Source organism: Parasteatoda tepidariorum, chromosome 9 (genome assembly GCF_982258835.1).
Source record: "Parasteatoda tepidariorum strain Cologne lab strain chromosome 9, Ptep-v5.0, whole genome shotgun sequence".
In the NCBI taxonomy this organism is placed as follows: Eukaryota; Metazoa; Arthropoda; class Arachnida; order Araneae; family Theridiidae; genus Parasteatoda; species Parasteatoda tepidariorum.
This window is the reverse complement of record NC_141763.1, coordinates 6,938,224-6,961,469: the sequence shown is the minus strand read 5'-3', so window position 1 is coordinate 6,961,469 and position 23,246 is coordinate 6,938,224. Positions and strand designations below refer to the sequence as shown.

General features: G+C 31.2%; 1 protein-coding gene across 1 annotated transcript; it reads right to left on the bottom strand.

The window, feature by feature from the left end:
- Positions 1 to 731: 731 nt before the first annotated feature.
- LOC107457130 (uncharacterized) lies at positions 732 to 21,783 on the bottom strand. Its single transcript, XM_016075207.4, has 2 exons — positions 20,438 to 21,783; positions 732 to 2,685 (listed from the first exon to the last, which is right to left on the bottom strand). The coding sequence occupies exons 1-2, from the start codon at positions 21,138 to 21,140 to the stop codon at positions 2,198 to 2,200; spliced, it is 1,191 nt and encodes a 396-aa protein (XP_015930693.2). The 5' UTR covers positions 21,141 to 21,783; the 3' UTR covers positions 732 to 2,197.
- Between the last annotated feature and the right edge of the window lie 1,463 nt (positions 21,784 to 23,246).

Below are 23,246 nucleotides of genomic sequence, written 5' to 3'. Positions count from 1 at the left end.
CTACAGTGGATGGGGAAGGAGGGCGGATGTGTGGTCATAAACAGATTCAGGGGGTCCTATTTTCATGCTGAGAAATGAAGTGATTTGTGTAGTTTTTTTTTAAAAAAAGAAAGAGGAAAAAAAACATGTTACCAATATAATTGTGTTTATATTTGCTGAATTATAATACTATTTTACCACTACAATATTCTTTCCAGCACCGATATAACTTATGTAGATAAATCTATCGTAACTGAGTATTCTCGATCACAGTTGGCTTCTTTCAATTTCACGTGGGGAAAAAAGAAAAATCACTCCATTCACGTTGATTTAGTTATTGTTTCATTTATATTAAGATCATCTAGTTCGCCCCTTCTTCAGCACCTTGTACAAAAAAAAAAAAGCAATATCATTTTGTTGGCAACCAAAAATGCGATTGCCGAAGTCAAATGAGTCTTTTTTTTAGTTTGTCTTCTTTTTAAATCCCATTTTTAAAAAATGCGATATCATATTTCTATTATCGCAATGGCAACAATCGCTCTTTCACATCACATGCAAAACATTCTATCATATCCTTGTAGTAGTAGAGTGAAAACGATATCACGGATATCAATATTTTTAGCGCGTTATTTTTGGAACATAAATTTATTCCGAACTTCTTCCAGTCTATTCCTAGTTTTGCTCCAAAGATAAATTTATATACCTGTTGCAAAATTGGCATTCGTGTCCTCCGTTGATCCAACCAGTTTTATTTTTTGTTTCATATTCTTTTTGTCCAGTCATTCCTGATACTATTTCAGGTTCAATGAATTCAAATAGTATTTTAAAAACTGATGCAGGACATCTTGTTGGAGATAATCTGCTAACGTTGAGGTTTAAATCTGCAAGAAAATTTTTCTTCTTTTCATTTTGAGTATTTGCACCACTTTGAGATAAAACACAGTTTTATTTGATTTGGTTTCAATATAGAGAAATGTACACATCTTCACAAGATATATTTCGAGTCGGGCATGTGTTGAGTAGAACATGTCCTAATAAAGTATGTGTTTATTAATACATGCACATTCTCCAACTTTTTAGGAGCTTTATAATAGTTTAAGTAGCGATTCCCAAATGTTGTTCCGTGGAACCCTTGGATTCCGATAGGACAACAGTATCAGTTACGAAACCCTGCAATAATATTTACAACCAATTAAGTTTTCATAAGTTATTTAACATTGATATGATAACTCTAAGAGATTTAATATCGACTATGTCAACCTTCATATATCAAAAGGTACTTCAAGATGGAATCAAGTCAACATCTTTTATATACTAGTGATTTTGCATTTAATATTTATAGTGGTAGTTACACCACATTACTCCCCTTCCAGAATTTTTTCTATGATAGAATTCGATGAACGGATAACACTAGTTGATTTATGCTGTGTAATTTTTTATTTTTATCATTTCGCTCATTTTTTTTTCCTTCTATATTCCGGGAAACTTAATTTACTTAACTGGTTTTTTTTTTTTTTTGAGAAGTATATTTTTAAGCAAATCAGCCATTTAATGTGGATCACCCATCAATGTTGGCAAGTCCGGATCATCCATCAATGTTGGCAAGTCCATATCATGTCTGCAAGTCACCATTGAGGGGAGATCATAATCGACTATGTCATGTCAACCTTCGTCTATCAGGAGGTACCTCAAGGTGAAATGAAGTTAACATTTCTTATATACTAGTGATTTGGTATTTAATATTTGTAGTGGTAGTTACGCCACAAACTATTCTCAACGTTTATGTTTATTTATTTTTATTTAAATGTGAACCGAATTTAGGCTCAATCATTTCCAGGTTGTGCATACCATGAAATCAAATTATGAACTAGACTAGATGCCACTTTAGGCCCGTAAATTCAAATGCCTGACATAAAAAATCCAATTATAAAGCTATAATTGTTAAAACTAAACGATGAAAAAATTTTACTCTGCTTTCATTCATTAAGTATTTTCAGAATAATTAATAAAATTTGAATTTGTCAAATATTTTCAAAATAAATAATGATATTTAGTTAATTCATATTTTTTTTCACATTTGCTAACGAAATTTCTTTTAAATTTCGGGGTTCCGTTAAAATAAGGTCAATCATTTAGGGCTCCCTAGCCAAAAGAAATTGGGAACCGCTGTTTAAAGCTATAAATTTGTTGAAAAAAAAAAGACAAGCACTTGAATGACTTAACAGACACTCTCCTCTCCAGGTTTTTCTTTGTCCGCTAGCGCCACAGAACAATCGTTTGCCATGATATTTATATTACTAATGTTTTCGTAGCTTTCAACTCTCTTTATCCTAACTGGAGAGTAACTCGGTGTTGCATGCGCGCGCGGACTTTGCGAGCAGATGTCGGGCACTGAAGTGACGGTCCCAGCGTCTTTGTGCTTGTTTTGCATTATGATGGGGTTTATTGTTTCCGTGAGTCTGTTCGGTGCGGGATTTCCAACTGAGAAAGGACTGAAGACGGCCGAGAATGCTAAAACAAGATGGCTGCCGAAGTCCATGTAGAAAGCATTGCCCCATTCTCCGCTTTGCATGTAGAGGGCGTGAAGGATGGCCAAGGGACGAAGTATGACTAGCCAGATGAAATTATAATAAAGAGCCATGTCGACGAAGGTGTTGGTCTTGCAGCCATATTGACAGACAGCTCTTTTAGACCACGTTAGAAAACCTGAAATAAGAGGTATGTCTTAGTAAAAATGACTGAATGATCATAATCATAGAACTTTTTTTTTCTTGGTGAATTTACAACATTTAAAAAAACACAATTATACAGGGTGATTCATAAAAGATGGGCAAAATTTTTGGAAGTGATAGTACATTCCACCCAATCAAGCAATTTTTATCAAAGAATGCATGGTCGAAAACAAAACCCAAACCCGTTAGAGGAAGTCAAAAGTTATGTTCTTATATGAGGCAAAAACACACAAAGAACGATGAAGTTGAGTTATAAAAGCAAATTTAATGGCATGCGATTACAATAAGCGTTCAAAACAGTGGCTGGCAGCGGATAAGCACGCAGTACAACGGCAAAGAAAAGATTGGCAAACATTCTGAAACACACCAGGCATATCTCGAACTTCCCCTGCAGTGGCCGAAAGCTTGGAGACAAGTTCTTCTGGAGGGGAATGGGAGTCTTATACATAAGAGCCTTCAGCTGCCCCCACAGAAACAAATCGAGACGTGAAAGATCTGGCCTGCGCGGTGGCCAAGCTAAAGGCTCTTCTTCCCATAACATGCAAATAATAACTCGCAACAAGAATGGGGTTTTCTCGTTTGCATGAAACAACTTTCCAAATGCGCCAGCTCCTTTGCGTTTTGTTTTCGACCATGCATTCTTTGATAAAAATTTTTTTGCTTGGGTGTGTACTATCACTTCCTAAAATTTTGCCCATATTTTATGAATCACCCTGTGTATGAAAAAAGGAAGCGATACTTTTGAAATTATGATTTACAAAAATGTAATTGTTGATGATGTATTGATAAGAATCTAACATACATTTTATTACCACGTTTTTATTATTAACTATGTAGCTTTCGTGTATGTTAGGGTGGAATCGTGCACTTGAAATTTCGATCGCTTCCCAATTAACTAAAGGGCCCGAGCCTCGTTTAGAAATACAAATTTCCTATGGATGGTGTTTCCAGTAGAAATGTAAACAGTAACAATCTCGAGCTGTATGCCTGCTCTAGTTCCGGTTAGAAAGCTTGCAGCTGCTTACTGCATGTTATTCTGCGAAGCAATATTTTCAAACGGATAATTTTGTTTTCAATAAAAGGAATAAATTAGATAATTTCTGATCTCAAATCTGCCGTTTTTCATAAGATATTGATGCTATTATGTAATTCTGGTGAGTTTGAAGTGAAAATTTGTTTTAGTTATTTAGAGATAAATTGTTAAAAAAGGTGATATGGTTGCTAGATTTTGAATAACTCGCTTTTTTGTCAGTCTTGATATGGCCTCTTTCCATAAGTTTATTACTGTTTGTTCTCGTTGCAAGCTGTGCACCATCTTACGTTAGTATTGTTATCATTGTAAACACAAGTAATAAGTAATCAAATACATTGTTTGCAAGAATCTCAAAACGCAATTATGACAAATGGCATTAAAATACAACGGAAACAGTAACCCGGAAATTTAGGCGGTACCGAGCTTGCAGCGTTCTCTAATGTAGAAAACACCATCCATAGGGGGAAAATATATTTATTCAAAAACAAAAGATAGTCAAAAATAGTTAAAAAAAGAAAAAAAAAATTGTTGAAAAAAATAATTCACGTGAAAAGCAAAATTTGAAGTAACTTTTGAACAAATAAGTATTTCGAAAAATTAAATACACAAATAACGATGTCCTTTTGCGTGTCAAATTTCGATTTCGTAGTTGCATTTCAGCGAGCTACAAATCAACCAAAGGTGATGTTGTGCTACAATTAATAATTCTCGAACTGGTTATCGATTTTTTTTTCATTCCGTCAGACTCCCTGTACTTTTTTCTACTCACAAATGTAATTTTAAAATTCTAAATCTTATATTTTATACGCAGCTCATACATTTTATTTTTAAAAAAATATAGATATGCACCCCTGTACATTGTGCCCACCGCCTAAGAAAAATTTCTCGCTATGCCTCTGATACTTCCAGAAATTATATAATGTAGTCAAACCTTCAAGGGACCACAATTTCGGTTCACTATAACTATAAAAAATTTTAGTAATCTTTAGCTGATGAGCAATCCTCCACATCAGATATGGAAACACTTCCAGACTCTCCGATAATTTTTCCCGAATTAATGTTATTCCGCTTTTTAAACTTGTCTAATTAGCCATTCGCACACATAAAAGTAGTCTCACCAAATCGCTTAGCAAATTCATCGGCCTGTGAAGCATTTGTCTAGATACTGAATGCTGAATCCATTCAATAAGGAAAGCAAACAAGAAAAAATACTTATTGCCACATTCCCTGCTACATATGGTTTTAAAAATCGGTATATGTATGTATTTATTTTGAAGTAGAAATTTCAAAATTATTTTTTTAAAAAAGGAAGAAAATAAATCAGTCAAGGACAGAAAAAAGTTCATACTATCCAAATTCCTCTCTTTTTTTTGTTCACTATCTGTATAGAAGAAATTTGGGTCCGTTAGTGGACCCTTCACAAAATATCTTTTCATAAAAACGGACCCTTCACAAAATAATTCATCTTTTAATCCGACCCTTCACAAATTTGTTTATCTTCATTGTTGTTTTGTTTAAACCCTTCCCAGGGGAGTGGGGAAGAAAGACAGATGTAAACGAACTAAATTTTGTCTTCGGCAGACGATTCTTCCTTTATTCTCCGAAAATGAATTTCTGCGTTCAGCAGTATAGGCGGTTAAATACCAAATATTTGTATGTTGCATCTCTAATTCAGTAGCTGCAATTGCTGTTTATTTTTTAAGATTTAATTTTTTTAATTATAATTTTACAGTGTTGAGCATAATCTTGTATCTCTTTACAATTTAAAAACTCATTGGAAAAGTTTTTTGCAATAACAGGACCCTATTTGCACACATTCACAAAAGCAGGACCCTGGTTGAAAGAATGTGACTTAACGTTTATTTCATATTCACAAATGACGAGTCATTTTTTCACAATTTTACGAAAACGGACCTTTCACAAAATGTCGCTGGACAGACCCCTGACTATATCCACACAAAAAAATAACATTATACGTGTGTAACAAGGCAACGTGAGCGAACATTTCGTTCACTATATCCGGGAGTTCGCTATAAACCGTGTTCACTGTAGCGGGGTTCGACTGTATCTTGTTTCGGTGCTTGAACTAAATAAATTTTGTTTCTACAAATAAATATCTAGGTTAAATCTTGTTACACGAACCCGTGACCTAAATACGCATAAGAACGTTTTTGTATTCATTCTGTTAACATGAATCATTTGTCTTTGTTGGTCTTCGAAGCTTTCTTATTCTTTTAATTCTCATTTTTTGAAGAAATATATATTTAAAGAAAGAAAGAAATGAAATCAGTTAGATCTCAACTGGTTTGGGAGTCCTGACGCTTTACTTTAACGAAAGAGTTTTATTTTGTTCAGTCAGGAGAATGACCCAGAATTCCATATTCAAGGTTAATCGAAGGCGGAAGTCTAAACTTGTCTTGGAAATCGGAACACGAAAAATGTTTCAGACGAGATCGAAGTTTTAAAATGAATCGAATTTTTTTTTGTGGAGTGTTTTTATATAAACAATCTTTATAGGGTCATTTATTTTTGGTAATGTTAATATTGAAATATTTTTAGGATTGAAATTCATTTATAAAAAGAAATTCATTGCCACCACTTTAAACAATTAAGATTGAATCCTATAATAGATCTGATCATTCGATCAAAAGTTATTCCACTGTGCTTATAATAAGATTATATAAATAATAATAAATCATCGTTAATTGTTTTTTCTTTTTTCATATTTATTTATTCAACAATTCATTATCTGTTACGTTTATTATTATTTTTTTAATATTTCATAATCTTCATTGAACAGCCCACCCAATTTTGGATTTACGACTACTAATGTTCAACTCCGTAGCCTTGTAATTTTGAACACAATCCAGAAGACAAGGAAACTTCTGGATCAGTACCCCCAGAGGTATTGATTTGTTACGGGAACATGGAGGACTAAGTGACTTGACAGATTTAACGTGCATCAGTCACCATTAACTACACGGGGAGTCTTCAGGAGGCGGGGATCGAACCCACGATTTTGGACATGGGCCCAGTGCCCTACCAACCAGGCTATCCCGACCCCTGTTATGTTTATAGGCCAGAATAAAAGTGAAACATTTCCGCAACAGCCCTTTGAGGGAATCATGGTGGTTGTTGATTGTGGCAATATCGTCAGCGTCGCGCACAGGCAACCTTTACTTCCGAGACAAATTGGTACCCATCGATTGGGTACCTCTGAACTGGCTTCAAGCATAACTACCAAGAGTTAAGGTCTCTCATTAAGTTTTTGACGTCATCCTTGGAAACGTTATGGTACTGGGTAATCGGATTTGTTCTAAGAGATAACTAGAACAAATTTATAATCGAATATATTATCTATCTAGAATCGAATTATATAGAACAAATTTATAATCTAGAACAAATTTATAATCGAATATATTATCTATGTAGAATCGAATTATATAGAACAAATTTATAACCAAATATATTATCTATCTAGAATCGAATTATATAGAACAAATTTATAACCAAATATATTATCTATCTAGAATCGAATTATATAGAACAAATTCATAATCGAAGTAAAATATTTTTGATTTAGCTATTATACCAGCATTTAAATATTTTTAAGTGGCGAATTTTTAGTTTTTTATTGGAATAAATTTATTATGTTATAATTCAATAAAATGGACATGTAGGATATATATATATATATATATATATATATATATATATATATATATATATATATATATATATATATATATATATATATATATATATATATATATATATATATATATATATATAATGAAATATTAGATTTATTCATTCATTAGAAATGAATAAGGAAATAAGTCATATTTTGTAAGGACAAGTAAGAAAATTATAAATTTTTTTCTCTCGCATATTTTAAAAAAGATTGTACACTACGATAAATATTTAATTTTATAGTAGATTATTAAGGGGTCAAAGTACATTATTAAGTCATTGATTAAGGGGTCAAAGTACCCTCAGAACAACAATTATTATTAATTATTATTATTGTTAATGTAACCCTTTCAGCTGCATTACGCACACACTTAAATAAAATATCTAATAAATAACAAAAACCAATGAAAAAAATTTCTTTTTGAAAACAAAAAGTATTTATAAAAATTTTCTATTTTTTAAAACTGCAAGTTTCTGCATTATTTTTAAAAAAAAAAAAAGAAAAAAAATTTTTTTTTCTTTTCTGTTTTGATGGTTAATATTATGAATTTAGAGATTAATTTCATTATATATAGATTAGTATCTTTTCTATAGTTATGTGCAAAATAAGAACAAAAAAAAAATTTTTTTTTTTAAATATCGAATCAAATACAACATGCCGTAAAATTTTATTAATTTTTAAAACGCTTATTCAAAGCACAATTTTATGAAGTATATTCAGTGGCGGATCCAGCGGGGGGATCATAGGGGTCATGACCCCCCCCCCCCCAAAAAAAAGTGAAACAAAATAATAAAAATAATAATTTTTTTAATAGTTTACAAAAGAAATAAAGTATTTTAAAAATTATTTAAGGGGGCATATATACACCTAGAACAGTTATATATATATATATATATATATATATATATATATATATATATATATATATATATATATATATATATATATATATATATATATATATATATATATATATATATATATATATATATATATATATATATATATATATATATAATGATTATAGATGGAAAAGGGAAGTTATCGAAATATATGATCAATTAGATAAGATGTCAGTTCGTTATTTTTGAATCAAAAAACTTTATAGTTTACTTATGGGTTACCTGAACTAATTATTATTTTTTTTTTTTTGCTTCCTTTGAATACTGAATGATTAATGTAGTGCGAAAATAAGTTGCCATGAAGATCTTCTCTAATGATATAGTGTCTTCTTGCATATTAACGAATTCAGATAAACGTTATATTATCCAATGTACATAAGGCCGGCCGGGATAGCCTCGTTGGTAGGGTACTGGCGCATGTCTAAGAGGTCGTGGGTTCGATCCCCGCTTGCCGAAGACTCCCCGTGTAGTGAAAGGTGACTGATGCACGTTAAATCTGTCGAGTTACGAAGTCCTCCATGTTCCCCATAACAAATCAGAATCTCTGGGGGTACTGATCCAGGAGTTTCCTTGTCTTCCAAATTACAAGGCTACTGAGTTGAACTTTAGTAGTCGTAAACCCAAAGTTGGGTCGACTGTTCCACGCAGGGGCGGATCCAAAAATTTTTCCTGGGGGGATGGGGTTCATATACTCAGATCCCCTCCTCCCCACAAATTAATTTTTTTTTAAATATTTTTTTGAGAAAAAAAAACTGGGGTTTTTTAATGCTAATCTTCTCATTAATTTTTTTATAATGAACAATAAATAAATAATTCAAGTATTCAACATCTTTAAATAATAAATGTAATGCGTTTTTTAGAAACTTTGACAAATCTGTCAATTATTTTTGCAACATCCAAATCAATTTCTCGAGGAATGTTTAATAATGCGAGTCCATTTAATCGTTCTTGATTTTGAGTTGCTCTAAGCCAAGTTTTGAAACGACGAAGAGTTGAAAAGGAGCGTTCTGCTGTTGCTGCACTAACTGGCAGAATTATTAAAATTCTCAACCACATATTGATTGATGGGTAGAAATCGATGTCACAGGCATTAATAATCTTGGAAAGATCGTTGGGCACTTCAAGTCCTGCTTCTGTTTCACTATTAAAAAAAGTATTTTTTCTTTTCAATTTTTTTTGGGGGGGGGGGGTCAATTGGGTTCCACGACGCCACTGGTTCCACGACGGTTGTAAAATAAAATAAAATGGTCATAGGCATAGGGCTAAATGATCATAACATCGAGAGGTCGAGAACATAAGATCGAATGATTCGAAAAACTAATCACTAAATGTGAAATGTCCAAATTGCATATCCGCCTTTTCCTATTTATGGCAAAAAGAAAAAATATATAATAATCAATTAGATCTACTGTTGTGAAATTAAATATATTTCCTGCCCTACAGGAATTCCTGCTTGAATAATAGAAAATAAAATAGATTTCAATCTTTTTTATTTTTTCCCTCTCTCTCTCTCCCCTCTTTGTCATGCCTCAATTCACGCATAGTTATATTTTTTTCCCACTCAATAACAGGTGGTTCCACGCAGACGATTCCCTGTGTCATCGTGTTTCAAATTTAAAAAACGAAAAAGAACAAAAGTTTATTTTTCCTCGTTTTTTATTTAGTAGCGATTTCGCATTCCTTTTTTCGTATTTTAGCTACCAGAATTTCGTTATAACATTTTTAGACGTTAAAGTGCACAAGAATGAGCAAAATAAATAAATTTGTGAAAACCGAAAAACTAAATCTTACGAATAACTTGGTTTCATAGCGACGCCATCCATTTGCTACTAAAATGCTATTACTTACTTTGTAAATAGCATTAAAAAAAAAAAATACTGGGGGCTTAGTAAGTGAAAGGATTATTCGGAGCGTTTATTGCGAAAGAAAAAGAAATTAGCGTTTAGAGCGGAAAAAAAATTATGTTATCTTAACAGTTGCGTAAAAACAATGAAGTTGCATAGCATAACCTGATAATTAAGATTTTACACAAAATTTTATAGTACGTCTAATAATTTGACCAGGGACTGTAAATAGTTTCAACTTTCGTAGAAAAACTGTGTTATGCCAACACGGTAAAAAATTCCGAATGGAATAACAATAAAATAATTTATTCAGAAGCGAACAAAAAATAACTGAGTAGCAATTATTGGAGTTAGCAAGCAGGAGCGGATTCCTCTAGTATCGCAAAATAACTCGGCATTTCATTTATTTTCATTTCTGTTTTTCACCCAATTTAATTGGAGCACTTTATAAAATATATAGTTGACCTTAATCTCACATCAGTGGCACACAAAATAAAGGTAGATAGTGTTGGTAGGCTAAATTTGAAAATCGTGAGGACATCTATTTTATCAATTGTAGTCTGCGTCGATAATATCGAAAACCAACTGAGCATGTCGGAGTTTGTGAGCTTTTAGAAACAATTCTTTTTCAAACATCGTTTTTTTCCTGCAGGGTTTTTCTTAAATCCTTTAATTATTTGGTCTACTTTAAAAACCAGGTATGTGTTACATGGAATACACGTTGCTACCTTAAGATATTTTATTTATTTTATTCCTTCCTTTATTATTATTTCTTCAAAAAAAAAAAAATTTTTTTTTTCATTATCCTACTGAAGATAGTTTGCGTGACATCCTAAAATTGGAATGAATTTTTCGCTCCAATAATTTTAAGCTTCTAAAATCGTCTGCAATAGCAATCGTGAAAGTTGAGCTGAGATGCATTTTAATTTTCAATGAATTTATCAGAAACAAATCAAACGATTTTTTTTTAAAAATTACTTTATCAGTTTTAATACATATCAAATATACTAATACATTGTGCATATATTAGCATATTTGGAACCTATTAAAAATTGTACTAGTTACTTTACTACCATTAGTACCTATTGCCAAAACTAATTAACCCTTACTGACGTTCATAATAGTATGACGATTTTTTTGTGTTTCTCATAAACGAATTAATAACATTTACCACTAATTTTGCTTTATAATACATAGTTTATTCTTTTGTTTCAATTAGTATCTATCAGCAAAATTAATGAAACATCATTGGTGTCAAATATAGTTTGTTCATTTTTTACGATTCTTTTAATCGAAATTAGTCCCACTTTCCCATTATTATTTTTTAAGTACATGGCTAATTTTTTTAAAACTTCAATTAGTATCAATTAACAAAATTAATTGAGTATCATTGGTGTTAATAATAGTAGGGCGATTTTTTACGTTTCTGCTAAACGATTTAGTACTATTTCTCCATTGATTTTGTTTGTTAGAATATAACTTTTTTAAATTTAGTTTTATATAAATACATTATAAATCTGTAACTATAAAAAAATAAACACGTGATTTCAGATAAGTTAATTCTAATTTTTAATGAACAACGTGAATTGCTTATAACTCACGTTAATCATTAAATTAATCTGACGATATGAGTAAAAAAGAAAAAAAATGAATATTAAAGTACTTGCGAATAACTTTTCTATTGTGAGTTGTAAGCTTGTAAACACCGCTGTTGTTATCTTTAAAATTTATGAAATAAGGGAATCGTCTGCAATTCAATATTTTTATTTATTTATTTATTTTTATCATTGGCAACAGTTCCAAGCCAAGGAAAAAATTACATTTTTAAAACATCTCTTCCGAACGATTAAATCGAAATTTTTGAACGATTTTAAGAATCAAGAGCTAAAATTACTTTTTTTCCCCACTGTCCTAATTTCAGGACGCTACCACTAACGATTGTGGAGATATAAGAGAGACACGCAGACAGAAACACAATCTTTTTACTTGATTATCTTTGATTTTAAATTATGTATTTAGTTTAATAGTAACACGCTGTTTCGGGTAAACCTTAGAAATAATAATCTGCTCACGTAGTCCGCCTATGCTGCAACGATCACATGGATCATTCAGGTTCAGTGACATAATGAATAAAAAAAAAATAATTAGATATTACAGAACTTTTACTCGCAATAAACAACTTTTTGATTTCAGCTATAATCCAGCAAACTTCATTGATGCTATTTTTAAGATATTCGAATAAACTGAATCGTTAATACAAACGTTAATGCAATGGCTTTCGCTAAACCAATCAGAAAATTCCATTTATATTATACATGTATAGATAACATCTGTAATTTTCATACGGAAATTTTGTTTATAATAGAAACTTAGCAGTTAATGTATTTTAATGTACAGTCCCTGGACAAATTATTAGACGTACTATGTAAAATCTTAATTATCAGGTGATACAGCATTATTGTTTTGACGCGGCTGAAACCGGTTTGAACTTGTTTTCGTTCCTGTATTAATTGGTTCATATTGTAAAACAGTATGTTAAAAATAAATATACAAATAGGAGGTATATAAAAAATCTGAATAAAAACCGATTACATGTATGTTTAAATATAAAAGTATTGCCTATAAACTCGTGCAAATCATATCATATCATAGGACTGTAGATAACATCAATAATTTTCATACGGAATTTTTATTTTTAATAAAAACATAGCAGTTTTATTTTAATCTATAGTGCTAATTATTGTTATAAAAAAAAATTTAGAATCTTGTACACTTCTTTCCGAATTTTTGTAGAATGCGCATAACTGGTATTAAATTACATAAAAAGTTTAATTATGGATCGATTTAGAGGGTTTTTTCCCCATTCATAGCGTAATCTATTCTTGAAGGGTAGCGTTAAAAGTTGTTAAATGAAATGTGATTCATACTTAAAAGAGATTCAGCTGTTATTAATTTATTTTTATGTCGCCTTTCAATCTATAAAATATTTGAGTAGCTGTTGCTGGAATGCTTTCTCGCAGGTGAACAAACAAATGAAATTTTCTAAAGTCAAATCACCGACAGTTATTGTTATTACTTTAATCCAATTCTTACTTTACTGCTGATTTCATGCAATAATTTTTGCTCTATCTAGTAAATACACATTTTTCTATGAAACAGAATACCTTTTTTTCCTTGATAAGACGTTGAACACAAAAGAAGTTCATCGTTTTTTTTTTTTTTCTCCATGCTATTAACGCTAAATAGAATGAAACTTCGTACAGTCGGACTTCTATTTAACGAACTTCCATTTTACAAATTTCTCTATTATGCGAATTTTTTGGAGGAACCAAGAACATTTTGGAAATTTCTTCGTAAAAGGACTTCCAAATAGCGAAATTATCTTTGAGATCCGCTTTCCCTATTTCCCCAAAATATTTCAGAACATTTCAAATTTGATAACGCATTTCATGGTGAAAATGACCTTGAATTGATTTCCGAAGTCACTCAGACAAAATTAACGGATTTTACCAGTAGCCATTAAGCTTAAGAACTCGTGTTACGATGTATGTTTAAAATTACTTTGCAGTTACAATTTTATACAGCAAATAAATGCAGCTATAATTTTGTACAAAACTTAAGCTATTTTTTAGTTGAAAAAGTATGTAACATAATAGTGTAACACTGGATAACGTTTTGCTCTATTTTTATACAGATTTGTTTTATGGTTAAGAGTTATAAAATAAATAGTAGATATTAGTTTACGAGATAGAGGTGTATATCAATTGCTATTTTAATTATGACTAGTTTTTATGATTTTAAAACCCGTTTTGTGTTGTTTAAGTATTTCAAAAGGGAATTTTCTATTAAACGAATTTTCCATATAACGAACTTATTATCGGGTACATACCTTTATTGTCCTAAAGCAGTCAAAAGGACTGCATTGTGAAAGAATAACTAGTGTGTAAAGAAATTTGTTTAATTAATTTTTGATATTTTTCATATTATTTACAGTTATGTAACAAGTTATTAGTAATTATTAACAATAAAAAAATTTACTTCACTTGTAAACAAATTATTAATTTATGCATTATTATTTGTACATTTTTTTGCAAATGAAAAAGCAGTCAAAATGATTTCCTTTAGGCAACCTAGTGTTAAATGTTTATAATGAGTCCGGCACATTTTTATTTACATTTTTTTTAGGAAAATGCACTTACAGTACCTGGTCTTATTATTAGAAGTACTATAAGATACTATGTAAAATCTTAATTATCAGGTGATACTATACAGCATTGTTTTTATTTGACTGCTTGCACTTGTTTATGTTCGTGTATCAGTTAATTAACATTGCAATGCAATTCGTTAAAAATAAATACAAATGGGAAGTATATAAAAAATCTCCTGAATAAAAACTCATTACATGTAAGTTTAAAATATAAGAATTGTGTATAAACTCGTGCAAAACATGTCATTATTAAAACACTACAGTGCGTTGAAAAATTTGGTCTAATTATTATAATATACTAATATAATACCTGATATGAAAAATATTCTATATTTATGTAATATATCATCTAATGTATCCAATCGTCGAATTTATGTGATATATCGTCTCATTTGTGTGATATAACGTAAACAAGTGCTAACAGTCACATAAAAACAATAAAGCTGTATAGAGGATTACCTGATAACTAAGATTTTACATGGAATCTTAGAATGCGTATAATAATTTGGCCAGGCCGATTAGTGAGTGTTGTGGGATGTACCTGAAATGTAAGTTACTTTTTTTTTTTATTTGCTTCAAGAATTATGTCAGCCCATTAATTTATCTGTAAAGAGTTAGAAAACAAAATAAAATAAAATATTTCACATATGTCAAGGTTTAGACACGACGCTTTGACCTTTATTCTTTTTTCAATTCCAGATGGAACATTATTGTATGATGAATGATTTTCACGGTCTTGCACCACAATTCTGTACAATGGGGTAGGATACATCAACGCCCCGATATATATTCCATCACGACGCGTTCCAGTGGTTGAATAAATCACTGGCCCCAGGTCAAGGAAATGGAACGTGATATTCTTTATTTATTCAAAAAGGCCTCTCCGCCCCTTATTGTTAGAATGGTCTTTGCTGTCGACTTTCGTTTGTTTGTTCTTTTATTCTTATTTTTCAACGCATAAAATCAAATGTATGATTTAAACTTCTTTTTTTCTTCCGTTAATTCATTTTTATTCTTTGCGTTCGTAAAGTATTTGAATCAGGCTAAAACGAAATACTCATTCTTATTTATCTTCACAAAAAATAGAGGAAAAATAGAAATCGTTAGTTTAAAAAAACTGTTGAAGTTTTTTTTTTTTTTTTTTTTTTAAATTTTTTTTTTCAATAAAAGAAGAGGAAAGTCTTGACTTCACTTAGTCAAAGGTTAGTCAGAATAAAATCATTTGAAAGTTAACATTAATTTCGATCTTTTTTTTATTTATTTAGTTACTTATTCATTTTTTTCTTTCTACACCCACTGATTAAGACTGCGCCTAGGGTTTTCCGAACAAGGGCAAACCAATTACACCTTTTTCTTCTTCTTTAATATTTTTTTTTCTTTCTTACAGTTCGTTCCTTTTCTCAAAGACAACTACAGTCCCCGGCCATATTATTGGACGCACTATAAGATTCTACGTAAAATTATAATTATCAGGTAATACTCTATACAGCTGTATTGTTTTTACTAGGATGAAACCGGTTTGCATTTGTTTACGCTCTTCTATCAATGTGTTAACAGTGTAATGCGATACGTCAAAAATAAATACAAATAGGAAGTATATGAAAAATCTCTTGAATTAAAACCCATTACATGTATGCTTAAATATAAAAGTATTGCCTATAAACTCGTGCAAAACATGCAATTATTAAAACACTACAGCGCGTCTAATCATTTGATCTAATTATTATAATATACTAATATAATGCTTGATATAATAAATATTCTATATTTATATAATGTATCGTCCAATTTATATTCTACGTCGTCTAATTTAACGTAAACAAGTGCAAACTTTCACATAAAAGCAACAAAACTTCTAACTAGGACTGGGCTATAAATCGATGTATCGAGACATATCGATTTAACGCATATATCGGCAAGACGATACAGCGACTTTCATTCAAGGCGATACATCAGAAATCCCATTTAAGCCGTCGAGTAAAGACAACAAGCGCAAAACGATATAGCGATATAAGACACGCAAGGATATAAGATAACGATATAGCGATATAAGACTCTTCTCTTACGTTCCGATGTCGACTCGCGCTGTGGAAGACGATGTTCGTTTCGTTATGTTGAAATGGCTTTGATGGGTGAGCTGTAGAATCAGAATCAGAGTTTTGAGAACACATATCGTTATATCGCATGTTCCTTTACGCACTTCATAGCTTTATTTTCTTTGTCGCGACTTTTCTTGTAGATTATTTTCAGTGGGACAAACTTCGTGATCGCCGATGTTACCTTGTTCTGAAGGCAATCTATTATTGAAAAGAATATATAAAAAAGAGTTTCTTCATTAATTAGATTAAGTTTTTTTTTTAAAAAAAAACTTTTTATTTTATGTGAAAATTATCGGCAATCTAGTTTAGGTGCCCATAAAGAATTGAATTTGTTAGGTTATTTTTTTACTTTCTTTTAATTTATTAAAAACTTTTTGGATGAATAATAATTTAATGAGATAATTTATTACTGATTTTAAATTTATAAATCTTGTTGTTTTTATTTTTAGAAATAAAGTTAAAACAAAATTTGTTTTTGTCATTTGGATTTGGACATAAGTCAATCAACTTTGTTTATACAAAAAAATTTGAAAGGTTTGCATATTTTATTCATTTTTTTAAATCATTTAGCACTTCGTTTTATTAGAGAGTATAATAATTTTTTTTTAAAAATATTCTTTTCATATTATTTGTTAATTAGCTAAATGTATTATCGAATATCGCAATTTTTTTAGTTTTAAGAAATTAAATCTTACTTTGTTTTTCGTTCATAATTCGGTCATTATTTAATTTAATTTAATTATTTATATGAAATGATAAGATCCCGCAGTGAACTGATCGTTAAGACACGGTTCCCTGCTGATCGCCGAAGTCAAGCATCACTGGCTGCGGTCAGTGTGCGGGTGAGTGACCACTTAGATCAGTCTGCGTAGGGACCAAGGATGTGCGGTATTGGTCCTCGTTAAATTGTTCTACCGTAAAATGCTCGACTTCGCGTGCAGGTCATCGAGCTGCCGAAGCGGGGGTGCCATCCCATCTGCAGAGGATCAAAATTGTGATGGCATGTCTTCGGGTAATCCTCTGGAATGTTTCCCAGACCGTCGCCAATAGCCCATTGTGCAGCTCTAGTCTGACGTGAATGAACTATAATAGAACTATAATAATTGAAATGATAATAATAAAAAATAAAGTTTTAAAAGCGTTTTTTTTTCTAAAATTTATTTAGCACTTTGTTTTAAACATACAAATCATTTTTAACGTTTCGTTTAGAAATTGAACATTACGATCAAACTTAATAATTATGTAATTATTTATGCATAATAGTACAAAAAAATATTAATTTGCAAAAAACACTTTAAAAATATTTTTAACACTTTGTTTTACGCGTATTATGAATTTCTAAACAAACATTTCAATAAATATTTTAAGTAAGATTTGTACATTGTAGTCAAATTATTTAATATCTTTCTTAAGCAAAACATATATATCTTCAAATTTATAAATTAATTTAAATCAATCTGAGTATGAAGTTTTGATGGAAATCTGACTTTCTGTGCCTTACAAGTAAATGAAATTCACAAATACTATATCGCGATGCAAAACTGACGATGCATCACGATATATAATTTCTTATATCGCCCAGTCCTACTTCTAATAATAAGGATTTCACGTAGAATCTTATAGTGTGTCGAATAATTTGGCCATGGACTGTATGTAGTGATATTCTCAAAATTACTATGTCTCATATTTACATCATATCCGATATCGAAACGATTAAATAAAATTTCTTTTATAATAGTTCAAAATTGCATTCAGAATGAGTCTCACAGAAAAGTAAATAAAAAAATTATCAATATGAGATTTTCAAGAAATTTAATATTTTTGGAATTAAAAATTAATCCATTACTATTGTATTTAGTAAATCGTTTATTATAGTTTTTTTTGTTATTATAGTTTTTCTTGTTATTATTGTTTTTTTGTTGTTGTTATCATAGTTTTGTTGTTGTTATTATTGTATTATCTAAAACAAGTGATTAAGATTATTTTAAGATACTTTAACATGAACGAATCCTGATTAACATTAACAGTGACCGTATCACCGCAGAGGTCTAGAGGACCCTGTGTTATTAATATTTATTTATTTTTTGTTAGTTGATTAATCAATATTTAATACGCATACTTCTATAAGTTTTGTAAAACTGTTTGATTTATTATAAATTACTATAAATTACCAAAAACTCTTTCTGTTTCTGTGCTTATGTGCATCGCATCTATTTTTTCGCATCTATTTTTTTTTTTAAAAAGCACTTTTAGTATTTCATGCAAGATTCAAAATTTAGAATTTCTTAATTTTAGAAGGACGTAATTTTTTTTTTAAAAAAAGTATGCTGGCTTTTACTTAATATTTTACATTTTTTTTATTTTTAAATGTGCTTTATTTAAACTTAGATTGTTTACCTGTGAAAATTAAAAATGGCCCATTTTTATAGAAGGGCCATTTCTATTTCTATGCCCAAATTAAGCACGGGGATAGAATCCTGAAGGGCCCTGAAAATAGGGCCATAATCGGGTGATGGTAATGTTAGAATCCTAATAATTGCTAAATTTACAGGTAAAAAATTACTAAGAAAGAAAAACCAAAAACATACTTTCGCTGAATGTTTAAATAATTAGTTTGAAACGCATAAATTTAAATTATGAGAAAAAGACGACTTGATCTCGATTAATTAGAACTTTGAAACGTGAAATTAAATGAAAGGATGGTGAGTACAGCAAAGTGTTCTATAACGACCACCCTTAACGGTACTTAAAAAGTAAAAATATTGGAAATCTGGTGGTTATCGGGACCATAAGACAATTTCCCCTAAACATAGGAACAACACCAGGTTCTGTATTGTACAGGTCATCACCGGCTACAGATAACTCTCATTGGTACAGTTCCCTGGCCAAATTATTAAACGCATTATAAGATTCTATGTAAAATCTTAATTATCAGGTGATACTATACAGCTCTATTGTTTTTACGCGACTGAAACCGGTTTGCACTTGTTTAAGTTCGTGTATCAATGGGTTAAATGAGACGATATATCATACAAAATCGACGATTGGATAAATTCGACGATATATTATATAAATATAGAATATATATTACATCAGAGATGCCAACTTGCTCCGGACAGCAAATATATATTTTCAAGTAGTAGTTAATCAATTGTGATTCTTGGTTTAATAAATTCAATTGAGTAGATTTTTATCCACCACTATTTCTAAATAATTCGTAGGCTTATATAATTCACCACTTTATAGTACTTATGTCATGCTATACCTTTTAAAAAGCAAGCAAAAATAGTCAAATATTTGCAAACTTTACTTATAGTTATTTAACGTTTTTTTAAAAATTATTTTGGCGCATCCGGAGCAGTTGGCATCTCTGTTATATTAGTATATTATTATAATGAGATCAAACTATAGGACGAGCTGTAGTTTTTTTAATAATGACATGATTTGCACGAGTTTGCAGGCAATACTTTTATATTTAAACATACATGTAATTGGGTTTTTATTCAGGAGATTTTTTATATACTTCCTATTTGTATTTATTTTCAACGTATTGCATTGCAATGTTAACCCATTGTTACAGAAGCGTAAACAAATGCATCCGACTAAAAACGATAAAGCTGTATATAGTATCACCTGATAATTATAATTTTACGTAGAATCTTATAGTGTGTCTAATAATGTAACCAGGGAGTGTATTTGCCTGACCTCATCTATATCCGTTTGAGCAAAATCTATAGACATTCCAATCTGGGTCTCGCTGGAACAAGTTTCCTGCGGGACCTTTGTTTGAGTTAATTTTGCACCCAACTAGGGCAAATTCTAACTAGAGGAGAGGCTATTATATTACAAATTTTGGGTAACAATATTCCGGTAGTCCAACTATCTACTCCCAAATAACCCTAAAAAAAACATTCCAAAATAATCCATCAGAAAAAGTCTACACTTACCGAAACGTCCACTCTTCGATTCGATGGATGATTCCGCTGGTTCTTCTCTCCTCCGTATCTGAGCCACCAGGACCAGTCTCGAGGAACAGTATATGATTAGAGCAGCCAGCGGAAGTATCAGCACTAGGTACTGCCACACATAATAACTCAGCACTGGTCCACTCAGAAGCTGCATGCAAATCATGAACCCGACCCTGTAACCGTGAGAGGCATTCACCCCCTGCGGTACCACCAACAAATCATCCAGAAATCTGTAAGATTCGGGGGTCGAATCATCCCTTGTCACTGCAACAGCATCGTACAGAAGCTGCGGTCCGAGCCAAGCCAGACAGGTCACCAGGCTGGCTGCCTTAGCAGATGGGGGTGGTCTTTTGTAAACCTTTACTAAACATCGGTACATCAGCCGGACTGCAAGAAGTGCCAGCAAAACGGCACCAATTTCAGCTGACACGAAATGTTGCAGAAGACAGTGTCTGCGGGCACCGAGTAGTAGCCAATGTCCATTGGCCAGTGTGTAGGCGATGTACGGTGCCCAGCTGCTGAGATATAGTATTCCAGCGAGAAGAACAGCTCCTGTCGTCCACGAATGTATGCATGGTTTTGGCTGCCAGGTTAACCTTAGGAGACCTCTGATGTTTAAAAGATAAACAGCTGACACCAGTACAAGGCGCAGCATGCTGGTTGCTATGACGACCAACTCCATTGCACCTAGATGAAAGATTTTCCGTTCTTTTTTATGCAATTCCTTTTCGAAGTGTGAAAGCAAACGATATAATTTCCAAAGCAAATGATATAATTTAACAGTCAAAAAATTATTTAAAACAATTCTATTCCTTTTTTGCACGTATAATATTCTTGCAAATGCCCGAATAAATTAAATTAAATTTGAGTAATCCATGTTTTCTACTTGGTTTATCCAGCAGCTGATGGATGAGATATCGCCGAGCGAAATGTAAACAAAAAGAGTTAGATGAAAACAAACGGAGAAGGGTTGCAACCGCTCGTTTCTGCCGCGATGTGAGGATTATTAGAGGCAAAGAGAGAATCGCTTGCTCTGATAAAAGCTGCGGGCGTGCGATGAATGCCGGAGAATTAAAATGAACAGCAGGTGAGGAAAAAACCACCCGAGCGAACTGACGGAAATGAAAACAAAAACTGGGAAACAATAAAAATGAGAAGAACGGGAGTATAAACGAAACAAGCGGTGAATTCAGGTCGACGAACCTGAAAAAAAGTGGTCGAATATGGCCTGGTAGCCCATCGCCTTAAGGACCATCTCTTCATCATCAGGCAAGCCGAACACCAAGGACTCGCTAAGTTCCTGTTTAGTTCGCCATTTGCTTTTTGTTTATTAGATGTTTCATATTCTTGATCGTCTTGTTGATATTCGGAGATGTTGAGGGAGTTCTTTTTTTTATACTTCCGTATCAGGAGTGTCACTAAACCGGATCTCGTTACGCGAATTCTATTCTTCTTTCTTTTCTTTTTTTAATTGTCTTTTGATTTAGAGTTATTTTTATTAACGAGTAGCTCGAGGGATGGATTTTTTTTAAAATGTATCGCATTAAATAGATTTTTAAGTGAACGCACAACTAAAAAAAGGGAGTTTCGTTTATAGTTGGTTTTGCTACTTTTTAAGACAATGCCATGTAGAGAAAAAGGTTTTCCAATTACAGTCCCTGGCCAAATTATTAGACGCACTGTGTAGAATCTTAATGATCAGGTGATACTTTACAGATTTATTGCTTTTACGCGACTGAAACCGGTTTACACTTGTTTACGTTAGTGTATCCATTGGTTAAATTAGACTATATATTATATAAATATAGAATATTTATTATATCAAGCATTATATTAGTATATTATAATAATTATATCAAATGATTAGACGCGCTGTAGTTTTTTAATAATGACATGTTTTGCACGAGTTTATAGGCAATACTTTTTCATTTAAGCATACATGTAATGGGTTTTTATTCAGGAGATTTTTTATATGCTTCCTATCTGTATTTATTTTTTGCGTATTGCATTACAATGTTAACCCATTGATACAGGAGCGTAAACCGATGCAAACCGGTTTCATCCGAGTAAAAACAATAAAGCTGTATAGAGTATCACCTGATAATTAAGATTTTACATAGAATCTTAGAGTGCGTCTTATAATATGGCCGGGGACTGTGTATGCCCTTGAAGTAGCATATTTTAGATTACACAAATATTTGTTTTAAAATGTTTAATAAATTCATTTAGGCTGATACGGGTATTTTAGAATAATGTGACCAGTGATTAGAATACAAATGTCACTTTAATATGAAACCAGTTTAAGTTGAATGCAAAAAATTATAGATAATTCGAAAAGTGTCCATCTTTATATTTTAATTATATGTGCACTGAAAAAAGTGGGTGTGTTTTGAATATCATAATATTTGTTTTAAAAATTTTCGGGAAACTACCTTTATACAGATAATAAAATATGCAAGCCCTAACTTTAATATAAAACAAGGATTAAGTGAATCACGCAGAGTAAAGGAAGTATAAAATGTTCGCAAAGTGCGCATTTTTAAATTAAAATTATATATGCCCTGGAAATAGCTAATTTTGAAAAATAACAAAATAGAATAGAACACATTTAGTAATAAATATCACATAAAAAATAGAAATTAAAATTTAAGGAAAAAACAGAACAAGACATAAAACGAAATCTTTAAAGCGAGTAGCGAATTCAAATGAACGGGAAAATATTCAAGAATATATATATATATATATATATATATATATATATATATATATATATATATATATATATATA